This window comes from Martes martes (genome assembly GCF_963455335.1).
Source record: "Martes martes genome assembly, chromosome: 6".
In the NCBI taxonomy this organism is placed as follows: Eukaryota; Metazoa; Chordata; class Mammalia; order Carnivora; family Mustelidae; genus Martes; species Martes martes.
The window spans coordinates 15,702,214-15,720,368 of record NC_137893.1 but is presented as its reverse complement, the minus strand read 5'-3'; the positions used below and the strand labels follow the sequence as shown (position 1 = coordinate 15,720,368).

The 18,155-nt window shown below is 47.6% G+C and overlaps 1 protein-coding gene across 1 annotated transcript in view; it reads left to right on the top strand.

Moving 5' to 3' along the window:
• Positions 1–1,093: 1,093 nt before the first annotated feature.
• MTHFD1L (methylenetetrahydrofolate dehydrogenase (NADP+ dependent) 1 like) overlaps positions 1,094–18,155 on the top strand; it is a gene marked incomplete at its 5' end in the record, with an annotated part of 183,587 nt that continues 166,525 nt past the window's right edge. Inside the window, 7 exons of the mRNA XM_080805521.1 lie at positions 1,094–1,320; positions 8,253–8,337; positions 9,441–9,491; positions 9,582–9,635; positions 12,922–13,046; positions 14,875–14,975; positions 17,123–17,259. Of these exons, the coding sequence (XP_080661647.1) occupies positions 1,094–1,320; positions 8,253–8,337; positions 9,441–9,491; positions 9,582–9,635; positions 12,922–13,046; positions 14,875–14,975; positions 17,123–17,259 (780 nt within the window). The remainder of the gene's footprint in view (positions 1,321–8,252; positions 8,338–9,440; positions 9,492–9,581; positions 9,636–12,921; positions 13,047–14,874; positions 14,976–17,122; positions 17,260–18,155) is intronic.

Below are 18,155 nucleotides of genomic sequence, written 5' to 3'. Positions count from 1 at the left end.
GCTCCCTGCTCAGCGGGGAGCCTGCCTCCTCTTCTCTCTCTCTCTGCCTGCCTCTCTGCCTACTTGTAATCTGTCTGTTAAACAAATAAATAAATTTTTTTAAAAAAAGATACACGAGATATTCAACACTATTATAAAACAGACTTCGTGTTAGATGGTTTTGCCCAACTCTAGCTACAGTAAGCATTCTGAGCACATTTAAGTTAGGCTAGGCTAATGTGTGATGTTCAGTAAGTCAGGTGCATTCAATGCATTTTCAGCTTACATGGTTTCAATTTAGGGTCGGTTTCTCAACAGGTAACCCCATCATGACTCCAGAGAGAGCTGCACATTGATTAGGATTAAAGGAAATGTCACTCCAGCACTTTGTACGGGGCTCAGCTACGGGAAAACCCCCTTTGTAGCTTGGACTCGTTTTATTCCCGCTTTACTTGGGATTTATAATCCTGCTAAGATTATAAACCAGGATAATCTCGTTTTAACTGGGAAGGCAGCTGAGGTTCACAGAGATTAACTCGCCCAAGGCTACAGGTCAGCCTCTGAACTCCAAGACTCACACATCCTTCAGGGCTAGACCACCTGCAGCCTAAATCATCCAAGGCCGGTATCGGCGCGGGAGGCTCAGCCAAGGGGCCTTCCAGGAAGCAGACTCCCCACCTGGGGCAGGGCAGCGTCAGCATCTTCGGCAAGAGAAAGGAGCTCCTGTCGCTGGGCTGGACCGGAGCCACCCCCATGCCCCACCCTCCCCCGCCTGCTACCGCTCGGCCAATTTCCAGCCGCGGTGCGATGCGACGCCGGAAAGCCTGCCTCCGACGGCCGGGCCACTAGGGCCGGCCCGCGTCCCGCAGGCCCCCGCCCTCTCCACGTCACGGCCTCTAGGTGCAGTGCCCCCTAGGGGCTCCCGCGCCGGCTCCGGAGGCAGGTCCTGGTCCTTCCCGCCACCGGCCCGTTACCCGCGCGCCGGCTCCCTGCCCGGCGCCCGCCCCGCCGCCCCCCGGAGGAGCCTCACGCCGCCGCGTCCCCGCGCTGCGCAGCCCCGTCTCCGCCCGGCCCGCCGCAGCCGCCTCGCCCGGCCCGCCCGCGCCCCCGCGCCATGAGCGCGCGCCTGCCGCCCTTCCTGCGCGGGCTCCGCCGTCCGCCGCGGCCCCCGGGCCCGCCGCTCCGCCTCCGAGCGCCCCGTCGCGCCAGCAGCAGCGGCGGCGGCGGCGGCTGCGGCGGCGGGGAGGGTCTGCTCGGGCAGCGGCGGCTGCGGGACGCCCAGGTCGGGAGCAGCCGCGGCCAGGGCAGCCGGGCGCCCCCGGCGCGGGACTCGCTCGTCAGGTGAGTGCCCGGAGCTCGCCGCCGCTCCGGGGGCCGCGGACGCAGGAGGTGGGGCGTCCGGGGCGCTCCGGTCTCGGCGGGGCTCTGGGTTGGGGGGGACCTGCGGGTGCTTCGCGGGGCTCCGGCTCGGGAGTGCTTGGTGCTAACTTGTTCGGGGCGCCCGGCGGCGGTGGGGGGCGGGGAGGGCGGGCCTCGCGGGGCCGGAGCGCGTGCGGGGCCCCGGGGCCGACCCAGGGCGGGGATCGCGTGGGCGCGGGCATCCCGGGCGGGTGCGGCACCCCCGGCCCGCGCGGCCGGCTCCACGTGCGCCTCCCCGGCCGGCTCTGATGCAACGGCGCCGCACGGGGCGGGAAGGGGGCGGCGCGGCGGCGGGCGGGAGCGGGGCGGAGCAGGGGCGGCGGCTGGGGCGGGCAGGAGATGCCGGCGCGGGCCGGGGACAGGCGGCCTAGGCCCGGCGCCCGCGCCTATCTGCGTGGTCCCCCGCGTCCCGCGTCGCCGCAGGCTCCTGCGGGTGGAAAGCGTGCTTGCTTCGGTTACATAATCATCTTCTGGGCGCGTTAACGTGCAACCGGGCCCACCAGACCACAGGCCGAATGCGGGCGAGGAGTGGGGCCCACGCCTGCCCCATCGCTGCATGGGCGGGGCCAGGGGTCCTCAGAGCAGCTGCGAATGGAAAGTTCTCGCCCGACCCAGAAGTGAACTGTGGGAGTCCTGAGCCCAGGCTTTCCCTACCGCCCCCCCCCCCGCCGGAGATGCCACTCGCTCCTCTCCTCCCCCGCCTGCACCTCTCCTCGCCCCTCCGTGGGAGAGAAGGCAGGAAGAAGTTGAACGGCCCTTCCTGGAGGAGTGGGTTCGCGGGGGAACTAAACCTGTGGAGTGAAGCACTCAGGGCAAACCTGGAGGTACGGGGAAAGCCCTTGCCTGCCCCTGGTTCCGGGTGGCCATGACCCTGAGTAGGCTGTTCTCCATCCATTCACATCCTCTTTCTTTTTCCTTCCGTCCCTCTTTGTAAAAGTAATTGCCTTTACCTTCTCTCTTTCCAAAGCCTTATATGATGTGGCCGGTGACTCTAAGGAGCCTTCGGCTTAGTTTATCCTGTCTTCCTCCGGAATGTAGGAGCTCCTTTAGGCCTCTTCGGGTCATGAGAATTTCAGCAGGGTACAGCTGAGCTCGCCTTAGTGGGTTAGGGTTTGAAGACAGTATGGGAGGCAGAAACCACCACCCCCTCGCCCTCTTATTTTCTGGGTAACTCTTACAGCTACCCGAAACTTTCCTGTGCATTTATTGCCTGTGTCCCCCCACCTCCCTGGGGTGAAAGCTCTGTGGGGCCAGGGCCCTTGTCTCTTGTTCACTCCTGGATCCTTCCTCCTGGAAAGAGGGCCATGTGTAGGGTAGACACTTGTGAAATGATGGGTGAATGCATCACTCAACACTTGGGTTCATTTGTGGATTGTATTCATGAATGTTCTTTTCACTGCCTGACTTAGAGATGAGCAGGATGGTCAGTGGGGGGACTGGGTCAGTCTCCTGCTGACACTGAGGAGGGAGGGGTGATCTCAGTTCCTGCACTGGGGGGGGGGAGTGGTAGTCGACTTCACAGGGTTATGGAAAGAGAGAACAGGTACAAAATGCATAATCCAGGAACTGTCATAGCAAGGCCTCCACAAATATTGTTTGTTGTTTATAATTTATTTTTTGAGCATTCTAAGCCAGGGGTTAGCAGTTCTGCCAAGGACTAGACAATAAATAGGTTAGGTTTTGCAGGCCAATAGGCAAGATAGAAGCTATTATGTAGGCACTTTTCTGTGAGAAAAAAATCATTTTCGTAGTGTTTTACTGACAAAGTCAATTTTTTTTTAAAGATTTTATTTATTTATTTATTTGACAGAGAGGGAGATCACAAGTAGGCAGAGAGGCAGGCAGAGACGGAGAGAGGGGGAAGCAGGCTCCCCGCTGAGCAGAGAGCCCGATGTGGGTCTCGATCCCAGGACTCTGGGATCATGACCCGAGCCGAAGGCAGAGGCTTTAACCCACTGAGCCACCAAGGTGCCCCGACAAAGTCAATTTTATTTATGGATACTGACATTTTAATTTCCTATAATAGTCACATGTTATAGAATGTTATTACTTTGATGTTTCTAACCATTTAAAAGTACAAAATCTATTCTTAACCCTGTACTCCTGTTCTAAACTACAAAGAGGTTTGTACAATGAATTGCTGCTTCATAGGATTATGGTTAAGGGCTAGGTGCTTTGCTTTGCAATATGACTCCAGTACTTACTAGATGTGAGAATTGGGGCAAGCTGTTTGATCTCTGTTCATAGAGGAAAGGGGAACCGCTATCACCAGCTTCAGAAGTTGTTATGGACATCACTATACTCTGCTAATCCTAAGAGGCATATTTTTAAATATCTCCCAAACTAGTCTTTTAATCGATTGTGTCTGACAATTGCCGTTGGCCACGTGACAGTCATTGTCTATTTGTCATTGCCTGTACCCATGGGAACCTGGGCCGGGCATATTCTAACTTAATTGACTTATGTGTGTCATCTGACAAAACTGTCCTCTGAGAGATTCCCCAGGGCTTGGAGGAAGGAGGGGAGGTGGGCCTAGCTAGAAGTCACCTAGGATAGACATCTGCAAATCCGTATATGTTAGTTTTTTTTTTTCCATGGACATATACCAGAGAAGTGAATGAACAAGCTCCCTCAAAAGCATAGTGACCTCTCATTTCCCCCAAATAACCCCAATAATTCCATCAACAAGTCATGGAAGGCCTATTTTAGGAAATGACATGATTTCTCGTTGTTGTCTGACAACTGTCCATTGATATCTGGTAGAATTGAGAAAATGCTAATTTTAAAACTTACAGGATGGGTGTCAGGAATTTAAGGAAAACTGCAGGGATAGAAGTGATACAGTTTTTTGAAAAATGACACATCACTAACACCCTTGATGGCACAGAGGGTGATGTTGCTGGGGAAGGGAGAGAAACTGCCATCAGGACACTTGGATCAAAAAAGTCACTCAGGGGGTACCTGGCTGGCTTAGTCCCAGGAGCATGTGACTCTTGATCTTGGGGTCATGAGTTCGAGCCCCACATTGGGTATAGAGATGACTTAAATTTTCTTTTTAAAAAAAGACACTCAGAAGAGTCCTATCCTGAATGTGAAGAAGTTTTAGGAATATTTTAGTTTGGTAGTGTTTTGCTTTTTTTGCTCATATGAGTGGTTTATGGCAAACAAAAAATATCTACATCTAAATCAGTACTGAAAGAATTTTCAGTACTTACAGAATCCACAATCTGTGAAGAAAAGATTGTGCCATAGTTTAACTGCCAGCTGGTTTTCTTCCTTAGTGGCTTGTAAAACAGTGGTCTGTCTTTCCATTTCTATCTGAAATTGGGTGAAACAGCAAATAAGATTAGAGTTCCCAGCTCAGGCCTATGCATAAATAGGAAATGAGCGAGCGAGGCTGTTTTAATAAAAATACCCCCAAGTGTTGTGGACATTACTGTCCAGAGGGAGGCAGAGAGGGAAGGTAGGATGATGACCCTATGATCTTTGCTCTCTGCTCCAGCTCTGCGTGAAAGGCAGAAGAGGGAAAGGGGGCCGGGGTGCTCCCGTATCTTTCTCCTCGCTGCATGTTCCTTCTGTCCTGGCTAGAGCTCACAGCCTCATTGGCCAGCAGTTAGTGTCATGAGCCCATTGAGCTACAGGGGAAACAGGGACCTGTGCGCTCTAGCCGGATGCCAGGTGGAGCTCACGCTCCAAATTCGATTAAAGAGGAAAATGCGTGGAAGTATTCATAGGAAGTGCCCAGTCATCCAAGCCGACATCCGTTGTGTCAGTACTACTGTTACTATTGTACTGAATGTATCCACTAAATTACCAGGGCTGTAGATTTATTAAGCTGCTCTGGCTGGTGCTTTCAGCCTGGGCTGTTTCTCAGAATACCGATGGCAGTCTTTGGAAGACACTGTTTTGGAAATTTCAATGCTCTGTGCACACTGGTACCTCTTTTCCCTTTGAAATAAAGTGACTCTGTGTTCAGGGATGTACTTAAGTTCGTAGTTTTAAATAACCTTACGGCTGCCTCTGAGTCTCTCGTGTGGCCACAGTTAGCTGCAAGGGAGACTGAGAAATGAGGTCATTATTCCAGCAGCCTTCTTCTGCCCAGTGAACACATTATTTCCCAGCCAGAGAGAGACCAGCCTGTCCGTGGAGTCAGTGGTATGTAACTCGGGTGCTGGCGTGCGAGAGCACCTGTGTCTAAAGGTCCCAAAGCAGCAGGTTCAGCTACTTAACCACTGACAAAATCCAGAGGCAGAGAGACAAGGGGTGAGACAAGAAGGAAATTTATTTCAGTGAGGCCAACACCAGGAAGATAGTGGACTGACCTCTTAAAGACAGTCTCCCAAGTGCTGAGGATACTTCCAGGTTTATATAAGGAAAATGTGGGACGGAGGTTGGTGGGCAGAGGCAGGTGGGCAATAGAGCTCGGGTCATTGTCTTGGGGTCCATCCTGGGTAGGGTTTTGCTGGCTCAGGGCTGCCCTTACTGGTTGAGGGGGTAGTCTGCATTGTCCCCCCTCCCCCCATCTAGGGACGCTTTGCCTTCCAAGTCTTTTGCCTGAGGTAAGAGACCAGCTGGAAGGAAGAATTTCGTCAATTAGAAAGTTAAAAGTCAAAATGGAGGTAATTGAAGTCTTTTCCAGTGGTTGATACTTTAAGCTACTAGTTACATTATCATAAATTCCACAAAGTTCTTCAGTAATGAAGTTCTGAATTTTGGTTACATTTGGCTGCCTAGGGGAGAGTCCCGCATTCCTTCTAGCTGGAAATTGACAAGGCTGCTTTTTTTCCAGGAGTGAGAAAATCTCTGATTAGAAACATTTATCCTACTTTTTAGATTGATTGAGCCTGGTGACTGGTTTCATGCTAACTTTGCTTATCCCTGTAGGAATCATGAGTAACCCCAAAGAATGAAATATCACACTTCCAAGAGGTGGGGAGAATTAGCCAGCTCTGTTAGCTTCGTTGGTGACAAGTTTGTGTTCTATGGAAGTGTTTGGTCCCTTCACTTCATTGAGGGGTTGTCAAGGTTATGAAGAGTTTGGGGGGAAACTGTTGCTATCAAATGAGTATTTTTTAGTGTTCTAGGGTAGCCACAGGACACCCTTTTTCGCAGATGAGGCTCCTGGAGTTGGTTCGAGACTCAGTAAACTGATGGTGTAGGTCCATGGGGGGCCCACATCCTGGTGCATGGCTGGTCCCCTTTACCCACACCTCGGAGCCCCGTGGCTCCTTGTTGAAAATGCACGTTCCTGGGCCTCATGCAGCCCTGCCAGCTCCCGACTTTCTGGAGTGAGGCACAGAAAGCTCGCTTCTTACCAGGCTCGCCCGGTGCTCTTTGTGCACATTGCCAAAAACCACTGGGAACCTACCTTCCAGTGACTTTTGGGGAACCAGGCGGAAATAAGGACCCCCTCAGTCCAAATTAGCAGTCATGAAAGGCAGAGAAACAGCATAGCATGAGGCCCTCCACCACACATTATCGGACGGGAGACTCTAGTGCTCACTTGTAAGGCAGCTTGTAAACTTGCACGTAGTCTCGTGTATCTAACGCAATAATACAGTCATTTCTTGGAGAATTAAGTTGCTTCGGCTGGGTGTTCAGGAACAAGACACGAAAATCTTCGAAGCTCACGTATGTGTGCATGCCTCCCTGTTCTGTCTCAGGTAGCCCAGTGTCAGGGAAGGCTCCTCCTGGTGGAGTTTTGGAGACTTTGGGTGTCTCCTGAGCACACTTCTCTTCATCTACCTGCTCAAGAGCACCTCTCCCAGGACACTCATCAGCATCTTTGAAAACCCAGTGAGGCTGAGCAGTGCCTTTGACCCCTCAGCCAGTCACTGCTGATGCTCTCTGCCTGGAAATTCACCTTGTAGTTTCTGGAAGCTGTTTGGTGCATCTAAGACCTTATCAGAGATAGAAGACAAAATTTAAAGAGGGTCTTAACGTGGGGCCTAGGTACTGCCTTGGCTGAGCCTTTTGTCTATTATCCTGAGAGAAGAAAAGCCAACTTCGAATGCACGGGAGGCCCATGTCACAGCGATGGGAGTGAAGGAGTCTGAAATCGCTCAGCCCAGAAGTCCGCAGGAGGAGCCTGTGGCTCGTACATCAGCTGGGTCTGCCCTTCCTGGGCAGGCACCCCTTGCTTCCTCCCAGTGTTACTAAGTGGCAACGGCATCTGCTGGGGCTTTTAGGAAAGTCCAAATGCAGATTTGGGTGGTGGGGAGTCCTGAGGACTGACAGGCTCTCTCCCTGAGAGGCCTGGGGAGCATATCAAATTCTGATGCAGCCCTAGTGTTTCTGTTCCCATCCCCCCCTTTCCTTCCCCCACTTCCCTTTTCTGTCCTTCCTCCCCAGCCTGCCCCTCCCTTCCCCTCTGTTTTCTTCCCCTCCCACTCCCTTCACATTCCTTTGAATTCTGGGACCTGGGATTTGCCCCACAACAAGCCCCGTCCCCGGTCTCTGCTACCCTCCCCGCACCAATGTTTGCAGTTCCCATAGGAACCCCTAGGGACGGATGTGGGTGGAGGAAGGGGATTATTTAAAAAGAAATAAAACGTTTGCACTATAGTCTACTTGAAAAATACAGGAGAATTCACCCCAGGAAAATAATTGTTAACGGCTCGTTTGCATGCCTCTGCTTATTTTAAAAATCAGATGGTCCCAGTTTACTCTGTGTTGTACTTCAGGGTGCTTATCCCGCCCCTCGTCGCCACACTTCCCACGCTCGGAAAGCATCCTTCTGTCGTCTGACTATTTTCACTTACAGTAACGAGCTTTCTAGGAAAATGTGTTGGATCAGTCCTTTCTAGTCATTAACAAAGACATGACTGTGGGTTGTCTTTTCTTTCTCAATGCAGAGAAGTCATTCGGAATTCAAAAGAGGTTCTGAGTTTATTGCAAGAAAAAAATCCCACCTTTAAGCCGGTGCTTGCTATTATTCAGGTAAGGTGCTGCTCTTTGAGGATGCGTTTCAATGTAGAAGAGAACCGTGTACAGAAGACCAGGGCATCTCTTGTCACAGAAGTGGGCTTAACAGGGAGGAGAGGGCAGAGAGGGAAATATTGTCGGGTCCCTCCTCCGTGGGTCATTTTGCTCCTACCAGGTTACTGGTTAGTTCCCTCCCTGCTTGGGTGGGTCTTTTGTGAGTCTTTCTCCCCTGGGTGTGAGTAGCTTTGAGAAGTTAGAGGTAGGCACCCACCTCCGTGGGGTTATATGGACATACTGTGTCCATTTGTACTCAGAGATGCCTATCAGATGTGACTTGAACGTGAGAAGGGGCGAAGTTCCCCCCTTTGTTTCTGTGGAAGGCATGGTACTTAGTGAGCTTACTGCGAAACCTACTAAAGCCTGCCGTAGGTCCAAAGGGCCGGACGTCAACACGTGTCAGAAAGACTTGGCATTTCCTGTCCATCTCGTTCCCAACGGTAGTTGGTGCCGTTCGCCCTCCTTCTTGGCGCCCCCCTGGGGTGACAGGTGCAGGGCAGTCGGGAGGGGAGCCACACCTGGAAGCTCACACAGCACAGCAGGTGGGCCACACGGAAGGTGTCAGGAGAGCGGCCTGGAGTCTCAGCGGCGCTGTGGTTTTCGAGACTGGAGCCATGCTCAGGTCACTCGCATTCCTGGGGGTCGTCTCCATACCCCCTGCAAAGACAGGCAAGCGAGAAGGGTAGAAAGAAGAGCGGCCTGAGCCTGGAGCTCCTGGGATTCTGCTTGCTGACAGCTTCCAGCTCCGGGCAGGCCACCTAGAGCCCTGTCTTGGGTGTCCTCGTTTAGAGAGGGGTGCCGGCTGGGTGGCCACTCGAGCCTTAGGAGGGCTCTCACTTTTTTTAAAGTAACATAATGTGAAAGCTGAGATATTGACGTGTGAATAAATACCAGCTCTTAGTCTCCTTCTGTGAGCAATTAGAGCCTGTATTTCCTTCTCTTTCTAATAAATTGGATAATTTATCATCATAAAATTCATCTCTGTATTATATTTTATGCTTTTTTTATGCATTTTTATTTTTGTCGCTGTTACATTCTCCTTCTTACTCCCATCTCCTTAGGCAGGTGATGATAACTTGATGCAGGAAATAAACCAGAATTTGGCGGAAGAGGTGAGGATTGTCGAATTCTACAAATTCCTCTTACGTGTTTGACGCTCCATTCTCTCACAGCGACAGAATAACGTTGCGTTCCTTCCACAGGCTGGTCTGAACATCACTCACATTTGCCTTCCTCCGGATAGCAGCGAGGCCGAGGTAACTACCACGGGCACTTGAACACAGGGTGCTTCTCCCTTTAGACATCATATACCTGTTAGCATCTCTTAGTTGTCGTTGGAAAAGTTCAGTCTTTGCTTGTGGCTGAGTTCTTAGAGGGAAGAGTTCACTTCTCCTTCTGGTGGAAATGCTCCTTGATCTGTTTGTCCCTCAGTACATGTTTCTGTTGAAGGTCGGAGCTGGACTTAGTGACTTGGGTTGTGCTTTTTGGCGGCAGCAGCAGCATCTAGTGGTGATTGTCTGCCGGGGTCTGGAGGGCTAGTTCTGGTGTTGCTCTGTCCTGACCAGTTGTTTGACCTTGGCCATTCCTACGGCTTCTCTGTGTCACAGTTCCCTTATCAATAAAATAAAGGAATAGAATGAGATCATCTTCAGCGTCCTTTGCAGGCAAATGTTCTGGGAGTAATGGCCTTTGCAGGTGTCTTGTCAAACCTGGGAGAAGCAGCCACCCCCACAAGTAGTGGTGAGGAAACCAGCCCCCGGGCCGCACTAGCGTTTGGTCCTGTGGCTAGCTTTTCTTCAGACGGGCTGTGGCAGTGAGGATTTATTTGACTGCCAGTGATGGAAAACTTCGAATAACAGAAGAGGAAATAAGACAGAAGTTTATTTTTCTCTTAGGTCAGTAAGTTTGGCAGCAGGCCGGCATGGTGGCATCACAAGGTCACCAGAAACTTTGGCTCCTTCGGTCTTGCTGTCCTATCGTCTGTTGTGCTGTCTCATATCCAAGATGGCAGATTCAGCCCTGTATATCACATCCACATTCTAGCCAGTGCCAAATAAATCCAGACTTAGTAAGGAGAGACATGATTCAAAAGGAGTATTGCAATAGGGAGTATACTCTGACGGTAAGATCTGTAATCCTTTGAGAGGTAGGCAAAAGGGTTTTTCTTTTTTCTTTTCTTTTCTTTTCTTTTTTTTTTTTTTTAAGATTTTATTTATTTGACAGAAGAGCGAGACAGTGAGAGAGGGAACACAAGCAGGGGGAGAAGCAGGCTTCCTGCTGAGCAGGGAGCCCGATGTGGGGCTCGATCCCAGGACTTTGGGATCATGACCTGAGCCAAAGGCAGATGCTTAACGACTAAGCCACTCAGGTGCCCCAAAAGGGTTTTTCTTTTACACGGCGGGGTAGAGAAGGCTACAGAGAACCCAGTGTGAGAAAGTGGGATGAGAGGGGCCCTTGATGGGACAGCAGGTCAGAGAATGTTTTACCCTGTGGCCAGACTCTTCTTAGGAGGGGTTGTCTGCCAACCAAGTGAGGGGGTGGGTCCAAGTTCAGCAGCCTGGGGGAAGGAGGGAAACTTATGTTTTGTTTGCATTTTGCTCAGATGGAGCAGTAGAGGCAAGTAGTTCACCTGATCATTTATGAGATAAAGAATGAGCATTTTTAGGGCCTGGATCTGGTTCTTTGCAGTACACAGAGAGTGTAGGGGGGGTGAGGTTTAGCCTTCCTTGTTTTCCCACATCACGGGGCTCAGTTCAACGACTTCTTGTCACCAGCAAGTAAAAGGAATTCCGGACAAGGACAAAAGATAGGTTCCCAGTCTCTTCCCTTCAGGAACAGTTCCTGAAAGTCACAGTTATGCTTCCCTGCCATTGGCCTGACCCTCACTGCTCCTCCATGAAGCAAGGAAGGCTGAGAGATACAGTCTTTCCACCAGGTGGCCTGAAACCATTCATTATGGCACCTAAAAACCAAGAGTTTATTACTAAGGAAGAAGGGAAACCATATCTGGGCAAACCATTTCTGTCACAATTGCCTTTATGATATATTACAAATATTGACCCCCTGACATACCGGCATTAACGAATGCTGAGAAATTTGTTGTCCCTTTGCAGAAGGACACCCGTTGTCTGCATTTGGGTGGTTTGCACCGGTATTGCTAGCCCTTCACTTTTTTTATTCCCTGACTTATTTTCTGACCGTCATCTATTCCCCATTTCTCTTTGACATTCTGGTAAATGTAAATTTGTATGGTGGTGTTACTATTCTGTTGGAAAAGAGAAAGGATCTTAATTTTTTAAGATTTCATTGTTGCGTCTCCCACGTCCCAAGTACGGGTGACAGCAGACCCCTCACTTCATGCTGGGCTCTTGACCCGCCATTACTCCCTTAGCCCTTTACCTTGCTTAATCTGCTTTCACTTTCTTTGCCATCTTTTGCCATACCCAGAGATTATACTACTACTACTATGACGACTGTTATTATTATTATTATTTTTCCTTTTCCCTCTTGTCTTCCCCACTAGAATATAAACTGCAGGAAGGCAGGCATTTTATTCACAGCTGTGTTTCCTGTCTCAGAACTGGCACAGAGTAGGGACTCAAAACATTCAACGTCTGTTGAATGAATGAAAACCTGGTGAATGAATGGAACAAAATTTTCTTTCTTGATTTTTTGAGTGTCATACAGCATTTTCCTCTCTCACCAGGTGGAAATACCACAGTGATTTTTGCTAGACAGTGAAACAGGTGGTGAAGGCAACACTTCTCACAGGGAGACCCATATCCATGGGCTGGTGTCTCTTTTATTTAGGAATGAATAATATTGTAAAGTGGAATGACATGTGTTATCTCCTGGCATAAAATAGAGCTAGACAGGACAGAGCATTTCTTATGGAAGGACACACCCAGGCATTTGTTAGCTTTTGCATTTTTACATCACCTTTCCAAGCTGTACTTCGGTCTTTTTCAGAAATAGTGAGTTATTTTAGCGTTTCCTATAAAAAGGAGATATCTGTGCTTTGAATTTATCAATCACAAGCCTTTGGAAATGCTATCTGGGTTCATTCAGGCCCAGGGGACCTGAGGGCCTGAGTGATGGCTTCTAGAGGGTAGCAGTTGGGAAGTCTTTGTTGAACACGTCGTGTTTGAAACACAGGCTTGTCTGGGCCAGGTTGGAACGCCCGAGATTTGTGCCCCGTGGTCTCCCTGAAAGCTGGCAGTGTGTTTCATTTCAGTGCAGTCGTGGAATTGTCTTTTGCGTATCTCAGTGTCTGGTTTGGTTTGGTTTTGTTCTGTTGTGGCAGAGAGTAGGGCAGTAAGAAAGACAAAGGAGTCCCTAAAATTCAGCCATGCTGCTTTTGAAAACTTATAAACACGGTGAAAGGAGAAATTAGACTTTCTTCATTCTGCTTTACAGCAACTTCAACAAGGAGTGAAAAAGAAATGATGCATTTTTATGAATCTATTTTTTTATATGAAACTGCTTTTATTGGGTCTTATTTTTATAGTACTGATTTTAGGGATTGTTTTTTCCCCTCTGTAGATTATAGATGAAATCTTGAAGATTAACGAAGATGCCAGAGTACATGGCCTTGCCCTTCAGATCTCCGAGAGCTCCTTTAGCAACAAAGTCCTCAATGCCTTGAAACCAGAAAAGGATGTGGATGGGTGAGAAAATATAAAGGAAAACAATCCAGTCTTATTGCTAACCGAGCTTTTCTCCTGTGACCTTTTTTCCTTTTAGTTCCACTGTTTCAGCTGGGTCTGTAATTAAGAGTGGAAGGAGTCCTTGAACTATTTCAGGAATTTGTGGGCTTTTTAAATTCCATCTAAGAAAGTTACATATTTTGGAATAGGCACTTGCCCTTTTGTAGGGCTTGGGCGCCATTCTGGAAGGAACATCCTTCACACCATCACATTCGTTTTGTAACCTCCTGTCTGATTCATGGAGCCCTTGGCCAGCCTTCCTCATCTAAATAAGCGTTTCCTTGAAAATTCTGCCAGACCAAAGAAACACCCCCGAGTCCTGACTCACCAGCAGCACCCCATGCTTCCTTCGTCCCAGGCCAGTTGAGAAAAGCAAAACAAGCACTTTCATTCATAACACAAGGTTTTATTTGAAATTAGAGGAAAAAACTACAAATATGTGGTACGCTAATATTTGTCTTTGACTCATGTCCTGGTGTGACATCCACCTCATGAGACGAGGAGTACTGCTCATTCATGTGGGCGATCGGGACTTCTCCTGGGGAGGGAAAAACCTCATTTTCCTACGTGGAAATAGGAAGTGTGTTTTGTACTGCAGCAAAAAGAACATCATGTATTTAGCATTGTAAGCAAAGGTTGTAAGCAAATTTAAAAATCGGACTCCCATCCAGTACGCCTCACGGGAGCTGGATTGAAAGGCTGCCGCCTGGTGAACACACGTGGGCTCCTTCCATTCTCGAACCTCTCTGGGCGCTCGGACCCAGGGTAGACACAAACATAGGTTGAAAAGTTGTAAAAATCTCTGATTCTGTACTAGACTAACTAGAAGGGAGAAGAAGCCCTGTTCAGTGAGAAAACATCCAGAACCTGCAGGTATCAAAGTATAATTTCAAATCTTCTGTGAAAAGAGAGATCTATGAACATTTTTCTGTGTCTCCATTTTATTACGAACTTGTATGGAGCCCATCGGTTTCACTAGATAGTTAGGGACCATTGGGTCCTGGATTTGAAGGAGAAAGAGCGCAGAAGCCATTTCTTGATTTCCCAAGGAGGTAAGTGCTGATATTAAATGGGGATCAGACTCGTGAATCCCACGTCTTGCTAGGTCACCCCAGATTTCTAGGATTGGTCCTGGATTTTGATACTGATTGAGATATAAACTCCCTCAAGGAAAAAGTAGGTTCAGCTGCATGACAGTGGGTGGGGTTGCACACTTTAGGGACACCATTCCATGGAGCACACCGAACAGAGCTCCCTGCACTTGTGCACGGCAAGGCCTTGCATGGCCTTGTGTTCGTCCTGCTCTCCACGCAGAACCAAAATTCCCAAGGTTGGCCCAACCCACAGGAGCCACTTCAGAGTTTCCCAAGGGACTGCTCTAAGAAGCTAGTGGCCTTTCTTGCCCATTCTTTATATTTAATGATTTAATATATTCTGTCTATCCAGTGTTGATGTGAATATCGTTTGGGATTAATACATGTGAGTTAGGGGCACCCGGGTGGCTCGGTGGGTTAAGCCTCTGCCTTCAGCTCAGGTCATAATCTCAGAGTCCTGGGATCCAGCCCCGAATTGGGCTCTCTGCTCAGTGGGGAGCCTGCTTCCCCTTCTCTTTCTGCCTGCCTCTTTGCCTACTTGTGATCTCTTTCTCTCTCTGTCAAATAAATAAATAAATTAAATCTTTGAAGAAAAAAGAAAAAGAAGAGTGTGTTAAAAAAAAATACATGTGAGTTACAGATGAGTGAGCTTTGACCATGTTTTGGCTTACAACTTTCCTTTTTTACAAATTCAGTGTAACCGACATCAACCTGGGGAGGCTGGTCCGTGGGGATGCCCATGAATGTTACGTCTCACCTGTGGCCAGAGCTGTAATTGAACTTCTTGAAAAGTCAGGTATGAATGCTCCTTTAGAAATGCTGCGATTTTCTCTTTTTTGGGACTTACTGATTTTTTAGTAAGGATTTCTTTCTTGAAGAGTCTAATTGAAACATGGAAGTAATATTCAGTGTCAGCTCTTTTGCTTATCTTCGAGGAGTTGTAGATGACTATGAAAGACTTTTCTAGCAAGATTACCTCTATTACAGTTGTAAAAAGAAACTGGTAAAGGTGAGTGACCTGTGGTGAACAAAGGCTCAGCTTCTCTCAGGAAACTCACAAAATAACCACAATGGAAAATGTTCCAAGCTTCAACTTCTCAAATCTGTTAACACGTAAACTTAAATAAAACTTATGTGTAAGATTTAAATGAGGAGGCTGTCAGATAGAGTTCAGGGTATGGGAACCTCGATTGGGATTTATCAGTGAGCAGTAACTCTTTCTATAATCAGTATTTAATTTCCATTGTTCTTCCCTTGACATTGCTCTTTTATGTCATGGACATAGAAATGAGTAATTTCTTTTTCTTGGTTATCAGAGTAATGAGTTTCATATATTTTAAAGGCTTTCTAGCTGAGTATATAAAAATTTAACTAACTAAATTTTTTCTATTCCGCCTTAGTAAAAGAGAAGCAGATGTTCCTCCTGCACACCCAGACATAGAACCATCAGGGAAAAATTGCAAAATATTTAATATCTCAAATATATAAAGAACTTATACAAGTCAATACCCAATAATAATACTAATCTGATTAAAGTATCAGAAATGTCTGAATAGACATTTTCCCAAAGAAGACATACACAGGGCCTATAGGTACATGAAAAAGTGCTCAGTACCACTGATCATTGGGGAAATGCAAATTAAACCATAATGAGATATCACCTCACACCAATCAGAATGGCTAGAATAAAAAATAAAAGAAATAACAAGTGTTGGGGAGGATGTGGAAAAAAAGGAGCCCTCATGCACTGCTGGTGGGAGACTGCAAACTGGTGCAGTCACTCTGGAAAACAGTATGGAGGTTCCTCAAAAAATTAAAAATAGAACTACCATTTGATCCAGGAATTCCACTACCTGGGTATTTACCCAAAGAAAATGAAAACACTAATTCCAAAAGCTATATGCTCCCCTGTGTTTATTGCAGCATTATTTACAGTAGCCAAGGTATGGAAGCAATCTACAGGTAGATGAATGGATAGAGAAGATGTGTCCATATGCAATATGGAATCTTACTCAGCTGTAAAAAACGAGTGAGGTTTTGCCATTTGTGGCAGCGTGGATGGATCTAGAGGGTATCATGCTAAGTGAAATAAGTCAGAGAAAGCAAGTGTCATATGATTTCATTTCTGTGTGGTATCTAAAGAACAAAACAAAACAAAAAAACAGAAACAGATCCGTAAACATAGAGAACAAACTGGTGGTTGTCATGGGGTTGGTGGGTAGCATGAGTGAGAGGGGAATAGGAGATGTAGGTTTCTAGTTATGGAATGAGTAAGTCACAGGAATTAAAGATACAACATAGGGAATATAGTCCATGGTATTGGAATAGCGTGTGGTGACCGATGGCAGCTCTGCTTATGGTGAGCATAGCGTGACATACAGTCTCGTTGAATTACTGCATTGCACGCCTGAAACTAATGTAACAACTGTACTTCAGTGAAAAAATTCCTCTAAAATATATACCAGAGTTCCATTAGAAGATGAGCTTTTTTTTTTTTTTTAAAGATTTTATTTATTTATTTGACAGAGATCACAGGTAGGCAGAGAGAGAGGAAGAGAATCAGGCTCCCTGCTGAGCCTGATGCGGGGCTCGATCCCAGGACCCTGGGATCATGACCTGAGCCAAAGGCGGAGGCTTTAACCCACTGAGCCACCCAGGCGCCCAGAAGATGAACTTTTCATGTCTACCTTTAAGATATTAGCCATTAAGCTGAGATACGCCAGGTAGACACTGTTTTTCCATCGTGTGCATGATCGGGATGATGATTCTCAGTCACTCAGCCATAACATTCACAAAGAAAGAGTAAGTCGTGGTAGCCATTGTGGGCTCTGACTTGGCTCAGGGGGCCAAGCTTTAAAAGGTTCTTTGTCCTTACACTAAAGCTACAGGGGAGGAAGGCTCTGAAGTTTTGATCATGATACTGAATTTCCCTTTGGTGGATAGGTGTCAACTTAGATGGAAAGAAGATCTTGGTAATAGGAGCCCATGGGTCTTTGGAAGCTGCCCTGCAATGCCTGTTTCAGAGAAGAGGGTCCATGACCATGAGCTCCCAATGGAACACGCCTCAGCTTCAAAGCAAGGTAAGCATCTTTCATGTGGGAAATATAGTTTTAAGTGCTTATATTAGAAGAGGAAAAGGAGGGGCGCCTGGGTGGCTCAATGGGTGAAAGCCTCTGCCTTCGCCTCAGGTCATGGTCTCAGAGTCATAGGATCGAGCCCCGCATCGGGCTCTCTGCTCAGCAGGGAACCTGCTTCCTCCTCTCTCTCTGCCTGCCTCTCTGCCTGCTTCTGATCTCTCTCTGTCAAATAAATAAATAAAAATCTTAAAAAAAAAAAAAGTAAAAGAAAAGGACTAGAAATGTATAAGCTAAGCATTGAACATAAGTGAGAGGAAGAACAGCAGAAAATCTCAAAGGATGGAAACAGTAAAGAGCCGATATTAATGAAATAGAAAGCAAGTTTATGTCAGAGATGATCAACTAAGCCAAAAGTCAGTTCTTGGAAGAGTCTAGTAAAATGGAAATACTACTAGCCAAAATAACCAAAACAAAAAAGAGAACACCAGCAGTGTTAGGAATGAACAAAGGGACATAACCGCAGAACAAAAATTATTTTCGAAAAAAGAGGCTATGAACAATTTTAGACTGGTAAATTTAAAAATCTGTATGAAATGAAAACTTCTAAATGTAGCTTGCAAAATGGATTTAAGTACAATTGATTAGACTGACATACATTTAAGACATTGGATCAGTCTACCCACCAGACATGCAAACAAAAGGAGTTCTACCACCATCAGGGAACACGTCATAATCTTTCCTCCAAAGAATGGAAAAGAACACCTTCTAACCCATTTCGTGAGTGCCCAAACCAGAGGACAGGATGCTCAAGGACAATTACGGGCTCCTTCCATCTGTGAACATAGATAAAATAATCATTATCAGAATGTTAACAAACCAAATCCAGCACCAGGTTGGGG